Here is a 15,004-nt window from a genome sequence, read left to right on the forward strand (position 1 = left end):
TTTTGGGGGATGAAAAACACGGGGGGGGGGGACCGCAAGCGGAGAAGAACAAGAGGAACAAAGGAGAGGGAAAGTGCAAAGAGGTGAAGGTAAAACGAAGTAATTGAGATGAGATTCTGCAGTGTGATGTTACGAAATCTTGTACACATGATGATACCCTTGGACGCCGATGACTACTTCATGTCAGAGAGAAATGAAAGATACTACCCCAAAAAGATACCAAACCCTCAATCCTTTCCTTCCCGCCTCATGTTGCGAGAGTACAGTGATAAAAAAAAATTTTTATAAAAAAAAAGATAAGAGAAAGAAAAGAGACTTTCAATGAACAAGCCGTATCTGCTATCTGAAGGGATCAATGTAAAAGAAACATGAAGATAACTCCCCCGTACACTTGTAGACTATCTGTCCAAATTAATTTTTTTTTAGAAAAAAAAAACCGTTCATTTTTACAGCTTTTCCTTTCGACAAAAAAGTATGCGCATTTGTCGTGAAGACGCACGGAAGATGCCAAAAGTAAAGGGAAGAAAAGAGCTAATATGTCTTCCACAACCTGCGGTCCCTTGCTCGCCTCCTTTCTTCCAAAAGTGCCCGCCTTGAAACCAGTCAAGGATGGGATCTGGAAAAAAAAGACAAGAACATTGGGGAACGAGCTTGCCAGCCTTCTAAGTGCATAGAGAGGGAGAGAGACGGAGAGTGGGCGGGAGGGAGGAGGAGGGGATTGAGAGGGATGAGAGGGTGGGTGTTGGTTGAGAAAAGGATAGAAACGCCGCCAGGAACAAAAGCGAAGCTTGGGGAGGGAAAAGAACAATGCGAGAACGCTATTACAAAGCAGGGTATATTACGTCCCATCTCGTGTTTTGGTACTGAATCTCCTAAAGCTATCGCAAAAAAGGTGTGGGAAAAACAGGTTCGAAGAAGTGGATTAAGCAAATCGAGGTCGCGCTTGTCTTTCTCGGGAAGAGCAAACGTATGCCGACCGGCCTTTAGTTTTCTTTATTCACCTTCCCGTCTCTTGCCGTCTCCCTAGGATCAAAGAGGTTTTAGCTTTTAAAGCTTTTTCGAACACAATAGAGACATGGAAACGAAAAAAAAAAGATAAGGATGTCGAGTCGGATTTTGCGCAAATTGGTATCATGGAGCGGAAAAAAAAACTAGATAGATAGAGACGGCTCTTGCGTGGCCATTGTCTGGGTGCGTGCTGTAGGTTACGTTGTGCTGAGATGGAGAAAAATATGCACTCTGATTCGTGAGTGATTAGTATGACGTTAGTAGTCGAGAGATTGAACGATATCCGTAAGTTCTCTGGAGAAAAATGTCCCGGAATTGTTTGATGATGATAGTCTGCTCCAAGGCGTGTCAGTTGATATTTCAAAGAACCCCTCGTTAGGGCAACTTACATCATGTGTAAAGAGATCATCGTCTAGCGCCTCCTACAGTCATACCAGGGGTATCCATATTGCCTGTGAAAAAGTTAATCCTCGCTCCTGAAGAATAACGATTCAAGTCATACCCGTGAGTTCCGCAACGCGAGCCTTGATTCGAGCTACGCGAGATTCGATGGTCTCCTCACCGCTCGTATCACCGTCGTCAGTCTTATCAGTCCTCCCGCTTTGGCTGTGGCTTCTTCTTGACTCTTCCTGCTGCTGGTTCATGCGCTGAGCGCGTTCAGCGGCATTCTTGCGGATCTGTGCCCAACGATCAGTAGCTGGCGAGGTGGTCTGCTCTTGCGGTGACGAAACGGCTGTGGGTTCGACCGGAGGTGCGTTTGCAGGCCTATAAATGGGACCCTTGGGCTTGCGTACGACTGGTGCCGGTGCCGGAACTGGAAGAGGTGCCGCTTCCTCCGGTGCAGGGGGTGGAGTGAATGCAGTCTGCTCAGGCGAAGGAGAGATCGCTGCGATGGAGCTGCCAGGTGTGCTCTCAGGTACGAAGGCTGGAACATCTTCTAGAGGACCCTGGTCAAAGCGGGAGAACTCGCGATCGGCATCAAGCTGCTCAGTCTCGGTGATAGGCGCAGGAGGACTTGGGGCACGATAGTGATCCGCAGCGGGGTGTGTGATTTGACGATTGATGCTCTGGATTGGCGAAGTCTCCTTAACAGATGGTTCCGGAGTTGGTTCTCGCTGATAAGGTATCTCGATTGGAATGCTCTTGGGCGTTGACTTCGGCGGAGACTTCTGGAGCTTATGCGGTGAGCTAGGCTTTGCAGTTGACGCTGCCGCGGGAGCAGGGGCAGGCTCTGTCGCAGGTTCTGTCACTGGTGCTGGCGCTGGAGCCTCTGATGTCTTCTTTTTTCCGAAAAGCTTCTTGAAGCCGCCCGAGGAGCTCGCCGCGGTTGGCTTGAGGGACTTCTTGGCGGCATCCCTGGAGAGCTCAGGACTCGTGCTGCGCTGAGACTCCGGAGATTCTTGCTTTCGGAGAGCCGGGTGTTTCTCCGCCTTATCGAGCTTCGGCTTCTCCGTGAATTCAGCCACTTCTTCAGGCTCGGCAGAGAGAGCTTCGTCACTTTGATGTGGTGGAGTCGCAGGAGGGGTCTGTACCTTGACAGGCTTGCGCTGAATTGGAGATGCCGGCTCTTGTCGTGGCACAGCTGGCAGCTCTCGGTCGGCTGCCTTTGGAGTTGATTCCCCGTTCGTGCGTAGCAGATGTACTGCGCTGGAGCTACCAAGCGGCGTTTCTCCTTTTCCTGCGGAAGGATCCTGTAGATATGCTGCCTTGATGGCGTCGCGATCATAGTCCTTCGTCCACTTCAATGCGGGACCGGCCTCGCTGAGAATAGCCGGTTGCAATGTAAGGACGCTGCTTGTCTTCTGGGAAGCAGCATCGTCGAGGCGGGCCCGCTTTTGATTGTCTGTTGGGGCCAGACTCTCTGTCTTCAGCCTCGCTGCAGCTTCACGAACTTTGACGTGTTGGTCCGGAGCAAGTCTGCTGGATGGAGTGCCCGCGTTCGTTCGATCGGCGCGCTCTTCGATAGCCTGAGTCTGTGATTTCTTGACGGTCTTCTTGCGGCTCATTCGACCGCGTCGTGTCCAGCTGAATCGACTTTTCTTCTCTGCCAGATAGACACCCTCTTCTTGACCAGGTGAAGCACCCTTGATCTGTTCCTCAATCACCATCCAGTGTGCACCCCGGATCTGCGTCTCAATCAGAGCGCACCGTCCAAAGACGGCTTTCCGCTCTGGTGTCTCTTCACCGGCCAGACTGGTCATCCACACCCACCAGAAAGTCTCGTCGAGGTCGAACTGGTTGACGCTTGCGAGTTCGCCAGCCTCCAGATCTTCCATCTGTAGGCCGTTGCGTACATGAGACTGAGAGCTGTGTCCCCTTGGCGGATCGCCGATGGGTAGCGGTAACGACTTGTCCGGGGGCAGTAGTGTCGGCCCGTTCTCGTCAGGGAAGCCCGTGGACAAAAAGTCAGCCCATGACGGGGTGGTAGGGCGATTGAAATCGCCGGACTTCGAGTTTGCTTGGTATCTGAGCCCATTCGTCTGTTTAGGTGAGGTTGCCAGGTCTCCCGGACTCTGCAAACTCTCGGCTAAGCTGGAGAAACCCATGTCCTCAAAACGCGACCACGCGCCGTCTTGCGGTACGCCACCGTTTGTAGGCGCGACGGATTCGTTGACGTTCGATACACAGTTAATGACTCGACGACATTCATCCGTCAAGGCTCGGACAGGGTCGTCGTAGGATGAAAATTGCTGCAAGGCCTCATCGTCGTCCCGGAACTCGAAATTTCTGGCTCTGCGGAGGAGTGCAAACGGCGTAGGTGAAACCGAGTTCACGATCATGACGACCTTGGGAGCTGTGGTCAACATCAAGGTGGGCGTTTCGGGAGGATATTCGGTCTGGGCAAGCAAGGCCTGCAACGAGCGAGGAAGCTGAGAGATGCCACTGACGCCCGTTGATTCATCCGGAGCAAGCGATCGAAGATAGGCAAAGAACAGGTGACTGGTGGCATCCGCAGCCCTAAGATCTGTGTTAGCACGATCAGAGCTGGGATGTTCGCGATTTCCTTACCTCGCCCACGAGTGGTATCCACCGTCGAAGCCCTTGCCGTGATCCGAGTGCTCAAATGCCCACCATCCCGCCATTCTGGATAGCTTGCGCCCGCCTAGGCCGTTCATTTTGCCCCGCGCAGCAATGGCAGCGAGCAGATCAAAGAAGTCGACGACGATCTTTGTGCGTGCGGCCGATTCAGTCGCAATGGGCACGAACACGCTAAATGCGTTCTTGGACATCTTGGAATCTGCAGCAGATTAACAGCTTGCTTATAAGACCGAGCCGAACTGTGAATAGCGTACCGGTCTCGCCCTGCTTGAAGAGATCATACGTTTCCCAGGTCACAACGCCTCCGGGAAGTCTGCTCCAGCACCACTTTATGATACTGACGAGGACCTATGATGTAGTGTAAGCAAAGACGCTTCTTTAAATGTGTGCCATCTTCGTACCAGAGGGTCCATGAGCCTGAGCTCCTGCTCAAAAAAATGCTTATTGTCATTCCAGCTTCCCTCATACTGTAATCTGAAATAGTTACGGATGAAGCTTTTGGAGCCAACAGGATCGGAGCCAGGACGGAAGGGGAGTAGGAGGAAAGGCATATCCAATGCTATTGAAGACACACAAAACGTTAGCCATGGTTGCAATCCACCCACACCTCTCTTCTCTTCACACCTCGTTGGCGAACCTCTTCCGTTCAAGTTTCTAAGTGAATTCTTCACGTAGCTATTTTTTTTTTTTTTTTTTTTCCTTTTTCCCTCTCTTCGAGCCAACGTGTCTAGCGGCAACGTCTAGGGCAGCTTTACGTACCTCGCGACTTCATCTCCTGGGAGCAAGCGTGTATGAGCTCCTGAACGTCCTCGGCGGCAACCTCTTTGCGCGTCCACGACTCTTCCCATCTTGGTTTTTCTGGGGCGACAGGGGCATCGGCAGTCTGGCTCTTTCCCTTAGCAGCCGCGTCCCGCTTGAAGACCTTTGAGAAGAAAGGCATGACGAAGAGCGCTACGAGGGTTTGGAGAGGCGACTAATGAAGGTGATGCGACAAATGGCATGCGGCTGACGCGGTCGAGTTTCGCAGGACAAATTCGGGTGGTGCGATGTGGTGTTCTGAGCGAGGCGCGGGAGGAGCTGACGAGCATAGAACGGGCTATGCTTGTTGAAACACAGGGCCGAATAATGCAAGTCTTGCACCGTGTTTGAGGTGCGCGACCAGTGCCAGCGAATCCCCCAGAGCACAGTGCAGGGGGCGCTTTCTGGTATATCGACGCTGCACGGAGTCCGCGACAGGCAGCGCGAGACAAGGAGCAAGCTGAGACAGCGAATCTAAAGTCGAGGCGTAGGATGGGCGCAGGGCGAGAGCGGATAAGGAGGGGAGAAGGCCAGCGCTGTCGTCGTTGCCGTCGATGGGAGAGGTGGACCAGGGGTCGAGAGCAGCAGCAATGCGAAGTGACAGGGCCGAGCCAGACCAGGACGGTCGACTACCGCTTATCAATTGGGACGAGGGGGGCGAGGGGGACAAGCGAGGTAGTAGGGGAAGTCAGAGGAGACGGCGGTCGTGGAGGTAGCAGTCGTGAAAGACATCGGGGGGGTGAAATTAAAGGTCGTCAGGTTAAGATGTTTCTGGCGAGCAGCAGCCAGCACAGCGACAGCCAAGCAGCGGCAGCAACACCAGAAGCAGCACGAGCACGAGCAGCAGCAGCAGCAGCACCAGCAGCAGCACCAGCGCAGCGCCAGCGCCGCGCCCGCAGCCCGCGCCCGCAGCCCGCGCCCACCCGCCTCGAGGGCTCTCTGTCCATGCCCACGCCCCTTTCCGTCTTGCGCCTGGCGGGATCCGTCGGGCCCCTGGCCACCAGCGCATCACCCGCAAGTGCGCTGCCTCAACCCGCCGTGCTCATTTCCAACTGGTCCACTGCCGACGCGCTGGCTGCGCTGGTGGCCAGCACGCAGGCCCTCTGCACCCAGCCCGCCACCTCGTTCGCTGTCAGTGTGACCGCCTGGTGCCGAGCCCTCCAATCGTGGCGCTCCAACTGTGCAGGAGTCGCGCCATCGTGGTTGATGAGTTGGCCCATCCGCGCCTCCGTCGACGCGTCGTGCCTTCAAAAAAAAAGTTCGTCAGGACCCCGAGCGCTACACGCCGGGCCCGCGCTCGGCTGCCGCTCCTCTGCTGCGCGTCTCACTACGACCCGCGACGACACCGGCGGCGGCGGCTACGGTGACGATCACGCCGTGTCTTCTGTTGCGATTGCCCGCGCGACGATCGTCCTTGCGTCCGCTACATCCGCTTCCACTGCGACCACCGGCGGGGTCTCCCGGCGGCTCAGCGTCGGCTTCTTGAGCTTATCTATGCCTTCAGCTGGGGGCGTTCGTCTCGTGCGCTCGTGCGTACGAGCAGACAATAACGAGCAGTTTCCTTGCCCGGCGTCATTATTGGCCTCTGCGGCGATCCGTCATTATTATAAGAGTCCTTTGGGCTGTCCCTTTTTCCCGACCGACCGTCCCAATCCATCTTAGCCCCGCGGCTCCCTCTTGGACTGTCGGCACACAACGAAAAGAGAAAATCAAAGAAAAAAGGAAATTTAATTAGAAAAACAAAATCAAAAAGACAGCGATCATCAGTACCAATCGCGTCAAGTCAACGCTGCGAGTTACCGTGTCAATAAAGGACAAAGCCGGTCGCAAACGCTCCCTCCGATTTAATTGAAAACAAAAAAGTTTTTTGTTCTACCTGCTCACCGTCTTTGCCTGGGCTCGAGTAGAGAGCGGCGGGACTTCTGAACATTCCTGGATCATTGGATCGCGGTGGTGCTTGCAGCTGTCTGTTCCAGCTTTTGTCCTTGGAACCTGCATGGAAGCATCCACGCGTTTTGCCCACACTAGGGAGGATCCGCGGACCCGCAGTGCCTGGCGAAGGAGAGTAAAAAACTATGGGTCAACAGAGCGGCTCGCAGTGGCACGTTGTGAGGACGGACTGTGCCATGCTCTGCTGTGCAACGCTCTCGCGAACCGCAATCGGCACCCCTCCTTAGCCACGAACGTCAGAGCGACGACCTCGCGTCCACACGTGCTCTAACGTTATCCCCTCCGCACTCCTCATGACAAGAATACCCGTCGATTCCGGACACCTCTTTCGACGTTGACACCCTCTTAAGTAAGCAGACGTCGCGGCGACGAATGGGCTGGCTTGATATCACGTAAAGCGTACATCATGAAAACATCAGCGGCACGTGACGACGCGACCCGCATCTAACCGCTTCTGATGTCCTGATTTGGTAGCGAAAAACTACGGATCTCCAACAGAATGCTTGGTTTTAAGACGCGAAGGCCGGCGCCGATATCTGCAATTGACATGCAGGGCGTATCTACATGCCGCTAGTCAGATTCTACCTGCAAAAAGGCCTCCTCCTTCCTCCTTCCCAACAAGTGCTTCTTGATCTCATCTTTTCACGAATTTTTTTTTTTTTTAAAAAAAAAAAAGAGACCGGCTCAAGCTAACCAAATCGTTCCTTCGACTCTGCCTGGTTCTTGCTCAATTGCCTGTGTTGACGTTACGGGCAAACGTGTCAGCGATATGGCCCCTCCACCTGCAGCAGTAGATGTCGCCGCGGTTACCGACACTCAGGGAATGACTATTCCAGATCCCTTTTCTCTGCCTATCAAGGCGAATGAGATCTACGGTCGCCGGAAGAAGACCCTCGCCGGTCAATGGGGCGTCGCTGCCCCAGCACGAAGCTCCAGTTTCAAGCATGTCACGCTGAAAAGAAAGCCGAAGGCTAAACGATGGGACCGTACGGTTTCCTATCAAACTCTATTTTTGTGCTGTCTGCTAACACCGTCGATCACACAGATCGTCTGAATCAGGAATCGCAGAGTAGAGGTGGCAGCTCCCTCAAGGGCGCCGCGCAGTATCTGAGCAAACCCGGCATCATCTCGCTCGGTGGAGGCTTGCCATCGTCCGAGTACTTCCCCTTCGAGGAGGTGGCCATCAAAGTGCCTCAGCCGCCACACTTTTCCGAGGCCGAGACGGCGCAGACGGGTGCGACCCTGCACGCTGGGAAGCACGACCTCAGGGACGGGAAGTCGATCGTCGACATCAGTGTCTTGTTCAACTATGGCCAGGGCCATGGCTCCGCGCAGCTGCTCCGGTGGGTGACCGAACACACCGAACTTGTGCACTCCCCGCCGTATGAGGACTGGGAATGCACCATGACTGTGGGCTCCACGTCCGCACTGGACATGACTCTGCGCATGTTCACCAATCGCGGGGACTACATCATCTCAGAGGAGTACACGTTCGCTACCGCTGTCGAGACGGCCGCCCCGCTCGGCGTCAAGGTCGTCGGCGTCAAGATGGACGAGCAAGGCCTACTCCCCGACTCGCTCGATCATGTGCTTGCCACCTGGAACCCGGTGCAGCGGGGAGGAGCCCGCAAACCGTTTTTGCTGTACACCGTGCCTTCCGGCCAGAACCCGACAGGCGCGACCCAGGGGGCCGAGCGACGGAAGCAGATTTACCGTGTCGCACAAAAGCATGATCTGTACATCATCGAGGATGAGCCGTACTACTTTTTGCAGATGCAGCCGTACACGGGCCAGGATGCACCCGACGTGCCGCCTCCCGCGTCCCACGAGGAGTTCCTCAAAAGCCTCGTGCCAAGCTATCTAAGCATTGACGTGGACGGACGCGTGATGAGGATGGACTCGTTCAGCAAAGTTATCAGCCCGGGCTCGCGCGTGGGCTGGATCACGGCGAGTGAGCAGATTGTCGACAGGTACAAGGTGCACGCCGATGTTAGCACACAAGGCCCAAGCGGCATGAGCCAGCTCATGCTGTTCAAGCTGCTGGATGAGCACTGGGGCCACGAGGGTTACCTGGACTGGCTGATCTTCATTCGGATGGAGTACACGAAGAGGCGAGACGTCATCCTCGGTGCGTGTGAGAAGTATTTGCCAAGGGAGGTTGTGAGCTGGAAGCCGCCCATGGCAGGCATGTTTGTACGTCACCTAATTTATTTTTCTCGGACCATGGTTTCCATCTGCTAACGTCGGCGCGATGACAGCACTGGCTACAGATCGACTGGAAAAAGCACCCGCACGCGGCCACCCGCTCCGTCACCGAGATCGAGGAGGAGATCTTCAAGGCCAGCATCGACAAGGGCGCCCTGCTCATGCGCGGCAGCTGGTTCTACGCCGAGAAGGACGCCGTTCACGATACGTGCTTCTTGCGAGCCACCTACGCCGCCGCTCCGTCCGACAAGATCAACGAGGCCATCCGCAGGTTTGGCGAGGCCGTGCGACAGAGCTTCGGTCTGAAGCCGATGGAGGAGAGCGAAAATGGTCATGCTTAGATCTCTGATGCGGTCCGCACTCACTCACACAATCTCTCTCTGTGAATGGCGCGCATACCGTGGCGTTAAAATGATTAATGTGGAGGCTACGTCTTTTATTTTTTTTTTTTTTATTTCTTTTCCCCCTTTAATTTCTCCAATTGTCAAAACCCGGGGCGACGAGGGCAACGTAAGGATTCAATTGGGAAGCATCGTCAGAGCCCATGTTCATGAACGGCGCATAGCTAGACGAGTAGTCTATAGAACATCTGCTTCGTGGCAACCGCCTCGCTTTTTTTGCGTGAAACATCATCTCGGGTTTCGCCCGGAGCACTCCAAGAGTTATTTACTTTTCTAAAAGGAAAAGACCGACCGCGTGCCTCTTTTTTTTTTCTATTTTGGGCAGATTACCTTCGTCTTCCCATGATCTCCCTTTTTGATCTTACACATCTCTCCCGCTCCTGTTTTCTCCCCTCCAGATATATCATACACCGTCTACGTTCAAGCAAGATCTTGCGAGCGGTCGCGGAGCCGTTCCTTAAAACGCCATTGTTCGCTTCCCCCGAAATCATTCCCAGGTGCCGCGGCTCAGTTGATGAAGTTGACGCAAAAGAAGTGCAGCAGCAGGCTGCCAAAGACAAAGTCCGCAAACGCCCTGGATCGACATGTATTTAGCCTGCTTTGCGCGTCTCGTGCGGCAGCGCGGTTGGAAGGGAGAACGTGGATGGGAGACGGGTTAGAGAAGGGGAGAGGAGGAAACGAAGAGGAGAACATGGGCTCACGTACCGCTCGTCACTGATCTCCTTGAACTCCTTTCGGTTCTCCGGGTTGGTCTGTATCCGCAAACTGGCTGTGAGGACAAACTGTCCTACGGTGGCGCTGAAGCCGGACAGGAAGGCGTTGAAGGGCTGCAAGGCCGGGTCAGCATCTGCGGCATCGCCCGTGGCGGGGACTTACGTAGTTGCCTGCGAGCACGCAGTACACGAACTGGATCGCTCCGACGACGACGAGGAAGGCCATGAAGACGTCGATCAGCTTGACGCGCTGCGGCGTCTGCTTGAGGTAGTTCTGCCACACCGCGTTGGCGATCGCCGCCGGGTCGTGGACGTTCTTGAGGTTCGTGCTTGACGACGGCGCGGCCGCAGCTGGCCTTCCGGCGGACGGTTGTGCGTGCGTGGGAGCGGCCGCGGACGCTGGTATCGTCGCCGCCGGCTGGGCCTGTTTGCGTGCCATTGCGTCCGGCGTTCGCTACGGAGGTTGAGGGCGTCGAATCGGGAGCGGGTGGACTGCAGCGGGATCGCGCGCTTGCTGGGAGCGAGGAGAGACGAGGGAGTGCCGAGGGGAGAGAGATTGGGTGCGTATGCGGATGTAGGTTGGATGTGTATGTGGACTGTACGAAAGGCTGCGTACGCCCTTGTCCAGATGCCACCTGTTAGCGACCTGTAGAACGTTGGCGTGCACGGGCCCGACGCGGGTTCCTGGATCCCTGCGGGTGCGTTGCGCCTTACCCGGGGAAAAGGTTCGAAGGTGACGAGAGGCTCCGCCAGCTCTTCGGCGGACGACATGCGCTTCCCCCATCCTCGCACTTTCTCTTCTTCACTCCTCCGCAAACTAACCGTCCAAGTTTCGGTAACGCATAGCTAAGTCGGCTCGAAATGGTGAGTTCACTCTCGGACATGCCTTCGCGCTCACCGGCTGAGCATCGCTCCCCGACGTGTGCGCAATCGCTTTTGCCTTTGCCTCAGCCGAGCTCCGCCGCCTGGTCGTGTGGCCTGATACTTCTTCGGCCAAACAACACCACCGGCTTTTGCAGCGTGACTACTCCCCTTGGTTCTGCGAAAGGCCTGCTAACGTGTGCGCCCGACAAAAAGGCTCTCGACAACATCGCTTTCTTCCTTGGTGCCTTGACGGCCGGCGGCGGCATCACAGGCTACGTCCGCACCGGCTCCGTTCCCTCCGTAGCTGCCGGCGTCACCGTCGGCGCGCTGGTATGATCGCCACGTCACGCCGAGTTTTGGCTGGTTCGCCGGCTGACAAGCAATGTGCAGTACGGCCTCGGCGGCCTCCGCATCCGCAACGGGCAGCCTTACGGCGTCGAGCTCGGACTTCTCGCCTCCGTCGTCCTCGCAGGCTCCTCGATCCCCAGAGCTATCAAGTCCGGCAAACCTGTCCCCGTAGGCCTCAGCCTCGTCGCCATATTCGGTCTCTACAACTTCGGTTCTGCTTTCCTCGCCGCAAGGAGATAAGGAGACATAGTTGTCGCCATGGACACTGTTATTTGAACAGCAAAAATTCAAAATAGTAATGAAAAAGGATTGTAGTCTGACGGATTGATGCTCCTCCCTTTATCAAAGCGCTTTCCCGCTTCTCGCCTCCGTAGCGAATGCCTCGCCGTGATTTTGCAGCTGATACTGAGCGTGGAAGCATTCGACAAAAAGGCAAATTTTGCCGCAGCCTAGTCGTCCTAGCGATCGTAAGATTCTTCATTTCAACGAGTCTCGCCTCTGCTCACGCGTGCTATCATTTTTCGAAATTGGCCGTCAGGTCACCAGTGACTTCCCTTTCAACGAACAGCGACCATGACGCGTTTGCTTAGCACGTCGGCGAATCATCACGATCAATCGTCCGGCAGCGAAAGCCAGGCCAGTCTCGATCTATGTACCGCGAAGGCGTGAGTGCGGTATACAGACTGGATGCCGAGTCTCAGCATGAACAGCATGGTTTCTTCAGCAACGTGCTCAAAGTCCTGACAGACATGGATGCATAATACGAGAAAGGACTCGGCAGCAGAGCAATATGTGCAAGAAGCCTGGCCCCAGTGCATGAGACGATGGAGAAATTCTCCTTCGTCTGAGTGCGCTGCGTAGTCTGGCAGCTCGTGTAGGTTCCCTACCTTGCCCATCGTCCTGGACGAATAGCAGACCAGGCTGTTCAGGGGATGAATATCGCGCGTCGATAGGGCCTTGACACCGGATAGGTGACTCGTTTGTTCTCTGTATCTGGAGCTGCAGCTGGCTCCGATTTGCTGCGCTTGTCAGATGATCGTGACTGCCTACGAAAAAAATATCTGATCTATGGGAACAGCCGTGCGTACAAGTAGCGAATCGCACAAATAGCGGCACAGGTTCACCAGATTATTTTGCCGAAGGTGACATTGGACTTGTTTGATTGCCAAAATTTTCGACTGCAAAGGCGTTCGGACCTGCAGATGGACCAAGATGCAAGCACTGTTGTTGGATGTTATACGACACTAGAAAGTACAGTCTAACTCGATAATGGCCTTAAAGAAAGCACCTCGTCCTCAAAACAGCCCCCCGTCTCCATGAAAGCACCGATTGATTATCATTTTCTAGCTCATCGATGCCACACGAAGCCAATGAACTCATCGAGCAAGCCTCGCCTGGTGCCAGAACCTGTTGCTTTCTCATTCATTCCCATCCAGGCAGGGGCGCCCCAATGTTGAATTATCCTTTCTGTGAAAGAACCCGAAACTCGCCTAAGTTCGCCCAGCGTCACTGCATATGCTGAATTTATGGAATATCACCTTTTCAAGCCTCACACGACGAGACGCGCTTGTGGGCTTATTCCACGTGGCGTTTTATTGTTGTCATTACTATTACGGTCGAAGGAAGTACGTTAAGTATATTCATATTGCTGCTCTGGAGCATCTGAGTGCGTCTGTTTCTGAGTAGATGGAGCTAGTGCTGTCTAGTTGGTAGACGAAGCAAATTAGGTTGTGCGGGAGCTGTCCCATTTTGACAGGGCGGCAGTCGCGTTTTCTGGCTTCCAGGGATTGTTCATGCCATTGAAGTGGCTACTGGTTGTTGTTTGTGGCATTAGGCCCGTCGTTGGGATTATCAACAGGAGCTGGAGCCGATTGATTGGCTTGAGCATGGGATGCAGAGGCAGATTGATGGAGAGTAGAAGGCTGAGCAGTGGTTGCTTGTTGAGTGGAAGGAAGGTTGTTGTTAAAAGAGAACGGCGGTGGATAAGGAGGTCCACCACCTTGAAGTCGTTGTAGAAGTTGATCAAATCGACGGGGATTAGGTGCAGAAATCCCTCCAGAAGGCGCACCTCCACCCCCTGGATTGAACGCAGCCTGACTTGGGACCTCTGGTTGTGACACGAGGGCGAAAAACAGTCTGTGTTCGCTCACACGAAGTCCAATATCTCGCCACTGAGGTGTACTATCCGTGCAAACTAAGCCTTCGTGCAATATGACTGCGGCTTTGAGAAGATGGATGCCGTCGTAACCTTTGGAACCAGGCTCTCCAATCGAGGCCTTCACTTCTCGTACAAGATACTCTTTGCGAGCCCGGGTATTAACGCTCTCTGGACCACATAGCTCAACCTCGATATTGTTTTCGCCCGAGATCCTGACATTTACGTTCAGACTGAGCTGACACTTTAGTTTTGGGCTGCCAGGATTTGGACATTTGTCGTCGAGTCTCATGTGGCAGTTGATTGAGCGGAGATAACGTAGATTTTCCGCGCTGGAAGCATTAGGGAAGCGTGAGGTTGGCCAGAGGCAACTTATTTCCGTCACATTGTAGTCCATGATGAAGGTGTTACATTTATAGTACCTGGCGTGTGATTTAGCACTCCTCGTTGAGAGACACGTTGGCCATATGCCAAGAAATGGAATAGAAAGGATTTAATTGACTTTAATAATATTTTGGGAAGTAGGAAGCGGCGCAATCATGGTATCGAAGCTTACAATTCTAAAGAATCTTTGCGAACCTGACGAGAAACTTTGGTAATTGCTGGCTGGCCAGGTGTCCATCCAGGAGAATTAGTCCAGAAACCGACGGCAGAATACGCAATAGGATCAACGCGACTGATTGGGGTCAATTCCCGTAGATACTGTGGGTATGGGAACGTCACAACTAGCTCTGCAATGCACTTAGCCAAGGCTGTTAAACGATTGAAAAGGAGGTCTCATACCGTAGCACTTCAATTGTAACTCCCGCGGGAGTTCGAGAAGAGGGAAGCAGGCGTCAATTGACGCAGCGTTGCATGAGGGTGAGTCCATTGTCAAGTCTTGCTGAAGATGATATGGCCTGCCGCTGCCTCTATTGCCGTCGATTTAAGGGATATTGCACTTACAGCTTTAGAAAGTATGACAGGCTGTTCTTTGAGGGCTTATGCTTGAGAAGTAATAGCCCACGATGTCCTGTTTTTTGGGAGCACGTTAGTGTGGAAAGATTCAAGTCTGTGAAGGTGAAGTGAGAAACATTTAGATGCGGCTGCAAACGGCACGTCAGACAGAAAAGTTGACCACGCAGGCAAGAGCCAATTCAAGTTACACGGAGCCAAGACCAACCTTTTTTCTTTTCTTTTTTTTTTTTTTAATTTTTCTTTTTAAAGTATTTCTACTTACCAAGCACAATGACTTGGTTTCTTTCGTGCAGAGGAAGATCGCCGTCACAGAAACCCATTCCTTTAAACGCCGAGTCTGGGTCACGATATGCTCAGAACATGAGATAGCTTTGGCGAATGCCACCACTGTTTTGTTCTATGTGTTATAATGCTTCGCCAGATGAACTTCTTTATCAGACAAAAGATAGCATTGCTTTTGGAGCACATAGTACATTTGACTCATTCTAGTGGTTGGCTGATGCAATCGATTGCGGGACTGGCTGGACTTCAGAATTACCATATTTGACCCTTTAAGCCTTGTGCGC

General features: G+C 53.8%; 5 protein-coding genes across 6 annotated transcripts; 2 read left to right on the top strand and 3 right to left on the bottom strand.

The window, feature by feature from the left end:
* Nucleotides 1–187: 187 nt before the first annotated feature.
* Nucleotides 188–5,634, bottom strand: PV09_01860 (uncharacterized protein). Its single transcript, XM_016354816.1, has 7 exons — nucleotides 4,807–5,634; nucleotides 4,449–4,606; nucleotides 4,302–4,395; nucleotides 4,018–4,246; nucleotides 1,511–3,966; nucleotides 1,398–1,460; nucleotides 188–1,341 (listed from the first exon to the last, which is right to left on the bottom strand). The coding sequence occupies exons 1-6, from the start codon at nucleotides 4,985–4,987 to the stop codon at nucleotides 1,414–1,416; spliced, it is 3,165 nt and encodes a 1,054-aa protein (XP_016217828.1). The 5' UTR covers nucleotides 4,988–5,634; the 3' UTR covers nucleotides 188–1,341; nucleotides 1,398–1,413.
* A 1,350-nt stretch (nucleotides 5,635–6,984) lies between these two features.
* On the top strand, nucleotides 6,985–9,677 carry PV09_01861 (uncharacterized protein). Its single transcript, XM_016354817.1, has 3 exons — nucleotides 6,985–7,781; nucleotides 7,841–8,988; nucleotides 9,054–9,677. Exons 1-3 carry the CDS (start codon nucleotides 7,565–7,567, stop codon nucleotides 9,339–9,341), a joined length of 1,653 nt encoding a protein of 550 aa, XP_016217829.1. The 5' UTR covers nucleotides 6,985–7,564; the 3' UTR covers nucleotides 9,342–9,677.
* PV09_01862 lies at nucleotides 9,381–10,759 on the bottom strand. 2 transcript variants are annotated; one of them, XM_016354819.1, is made up of 3 exons: nucleotides 10,278–10,759; nucleotides 10,107–10,228; nucleotides 9,381–9,975 (listed from the first exon to the last, which is right to left on the bottom strand). In XM_016354819.1, exons 1-3 carry the CDS (start codon nucleotides 10,551–10,553, stop codon nucleotides 9,909–9,911), a joined length of 465 nt encoding a protein of 154 aa, XP_016217831.1. In that variant the 5' UTR covers nucleotides 10,554–10,759; the 3' UTR covers nucleotides 9,381–9,908. The 2 variants fall into 2 exon arrangements, with proteins under 2 accessions (XP_016217831.1, XP_016217830.1); XM_016354818.1 differs by having other exon boundaries at nucleotides 9,381–10,228.
* A 113-nt stretch (nucleotides 10,760–10,872) lies between these two features.
* PV09_01863 (uncharacterized protein) lies at nucleotides 10,873–11,650 on the top strand. The gene is made up of 3 exons (XM_016354820.1): nucleotides 10,873–10,978; nucleotides 11,192–11,308; nucleotides 11,369–11,650. Exons 1-3 carry the CDS (start codon nucleotides 10,976–10,978, stop codon nucleotides 11,564–11,566), a joined length of 318 nt encoding a protein of 105 aa, XP_016217832.1. The 5' UTR covers nucleotides 10,873–10,975; the 3' UTR covers nucleotides 11,567–11,650.
* Nucleotides 11,651–12,929: 1,279 nt separating this feature from the next.
* On the bottom strand, nucleotides 12,930–14,372 carry PV09_01864 (uncharacterized protein). The gene is made up of 3 exons (XM_016354821.1): nucleotides 14,265–14,372; nucleotides 14,038–14,212; nucleotides 12,930–13,903 (listed from the first exon to the last, which is right to left on the bottom strand). The coding sequence occupies exons 1-3, from the start codon at nucleotides 14,350–14,352 to the stop codon at nucleotides 13,135–13,137; spliced, it is 1,032 nt and encodes a 343-aa protein (XP_016217833.1). The 5' UTR covers nucleotides 14,353–14,372; the 3' UTR covers nucleotides 12,930–13,134.
* Nucleotides 14,373–15,004: the final 632 nt, after the last annotated feature.

This window comes from Verruconis gallopava (assembly GCF_000836295.1).
Source record: "Verruconis gallopava strain CBS 43764 unplaced genomic scaffold supercont1.4, whole genome shotgun sequence".
NCBI classification, from domain to species: domain Eukaryota; kingdom Fungi; phylum Ascomycota; class Dothideomycetes; order Venturiales; family Sympoventuriaceae; genus Verruconis; species Verruconis gallopava.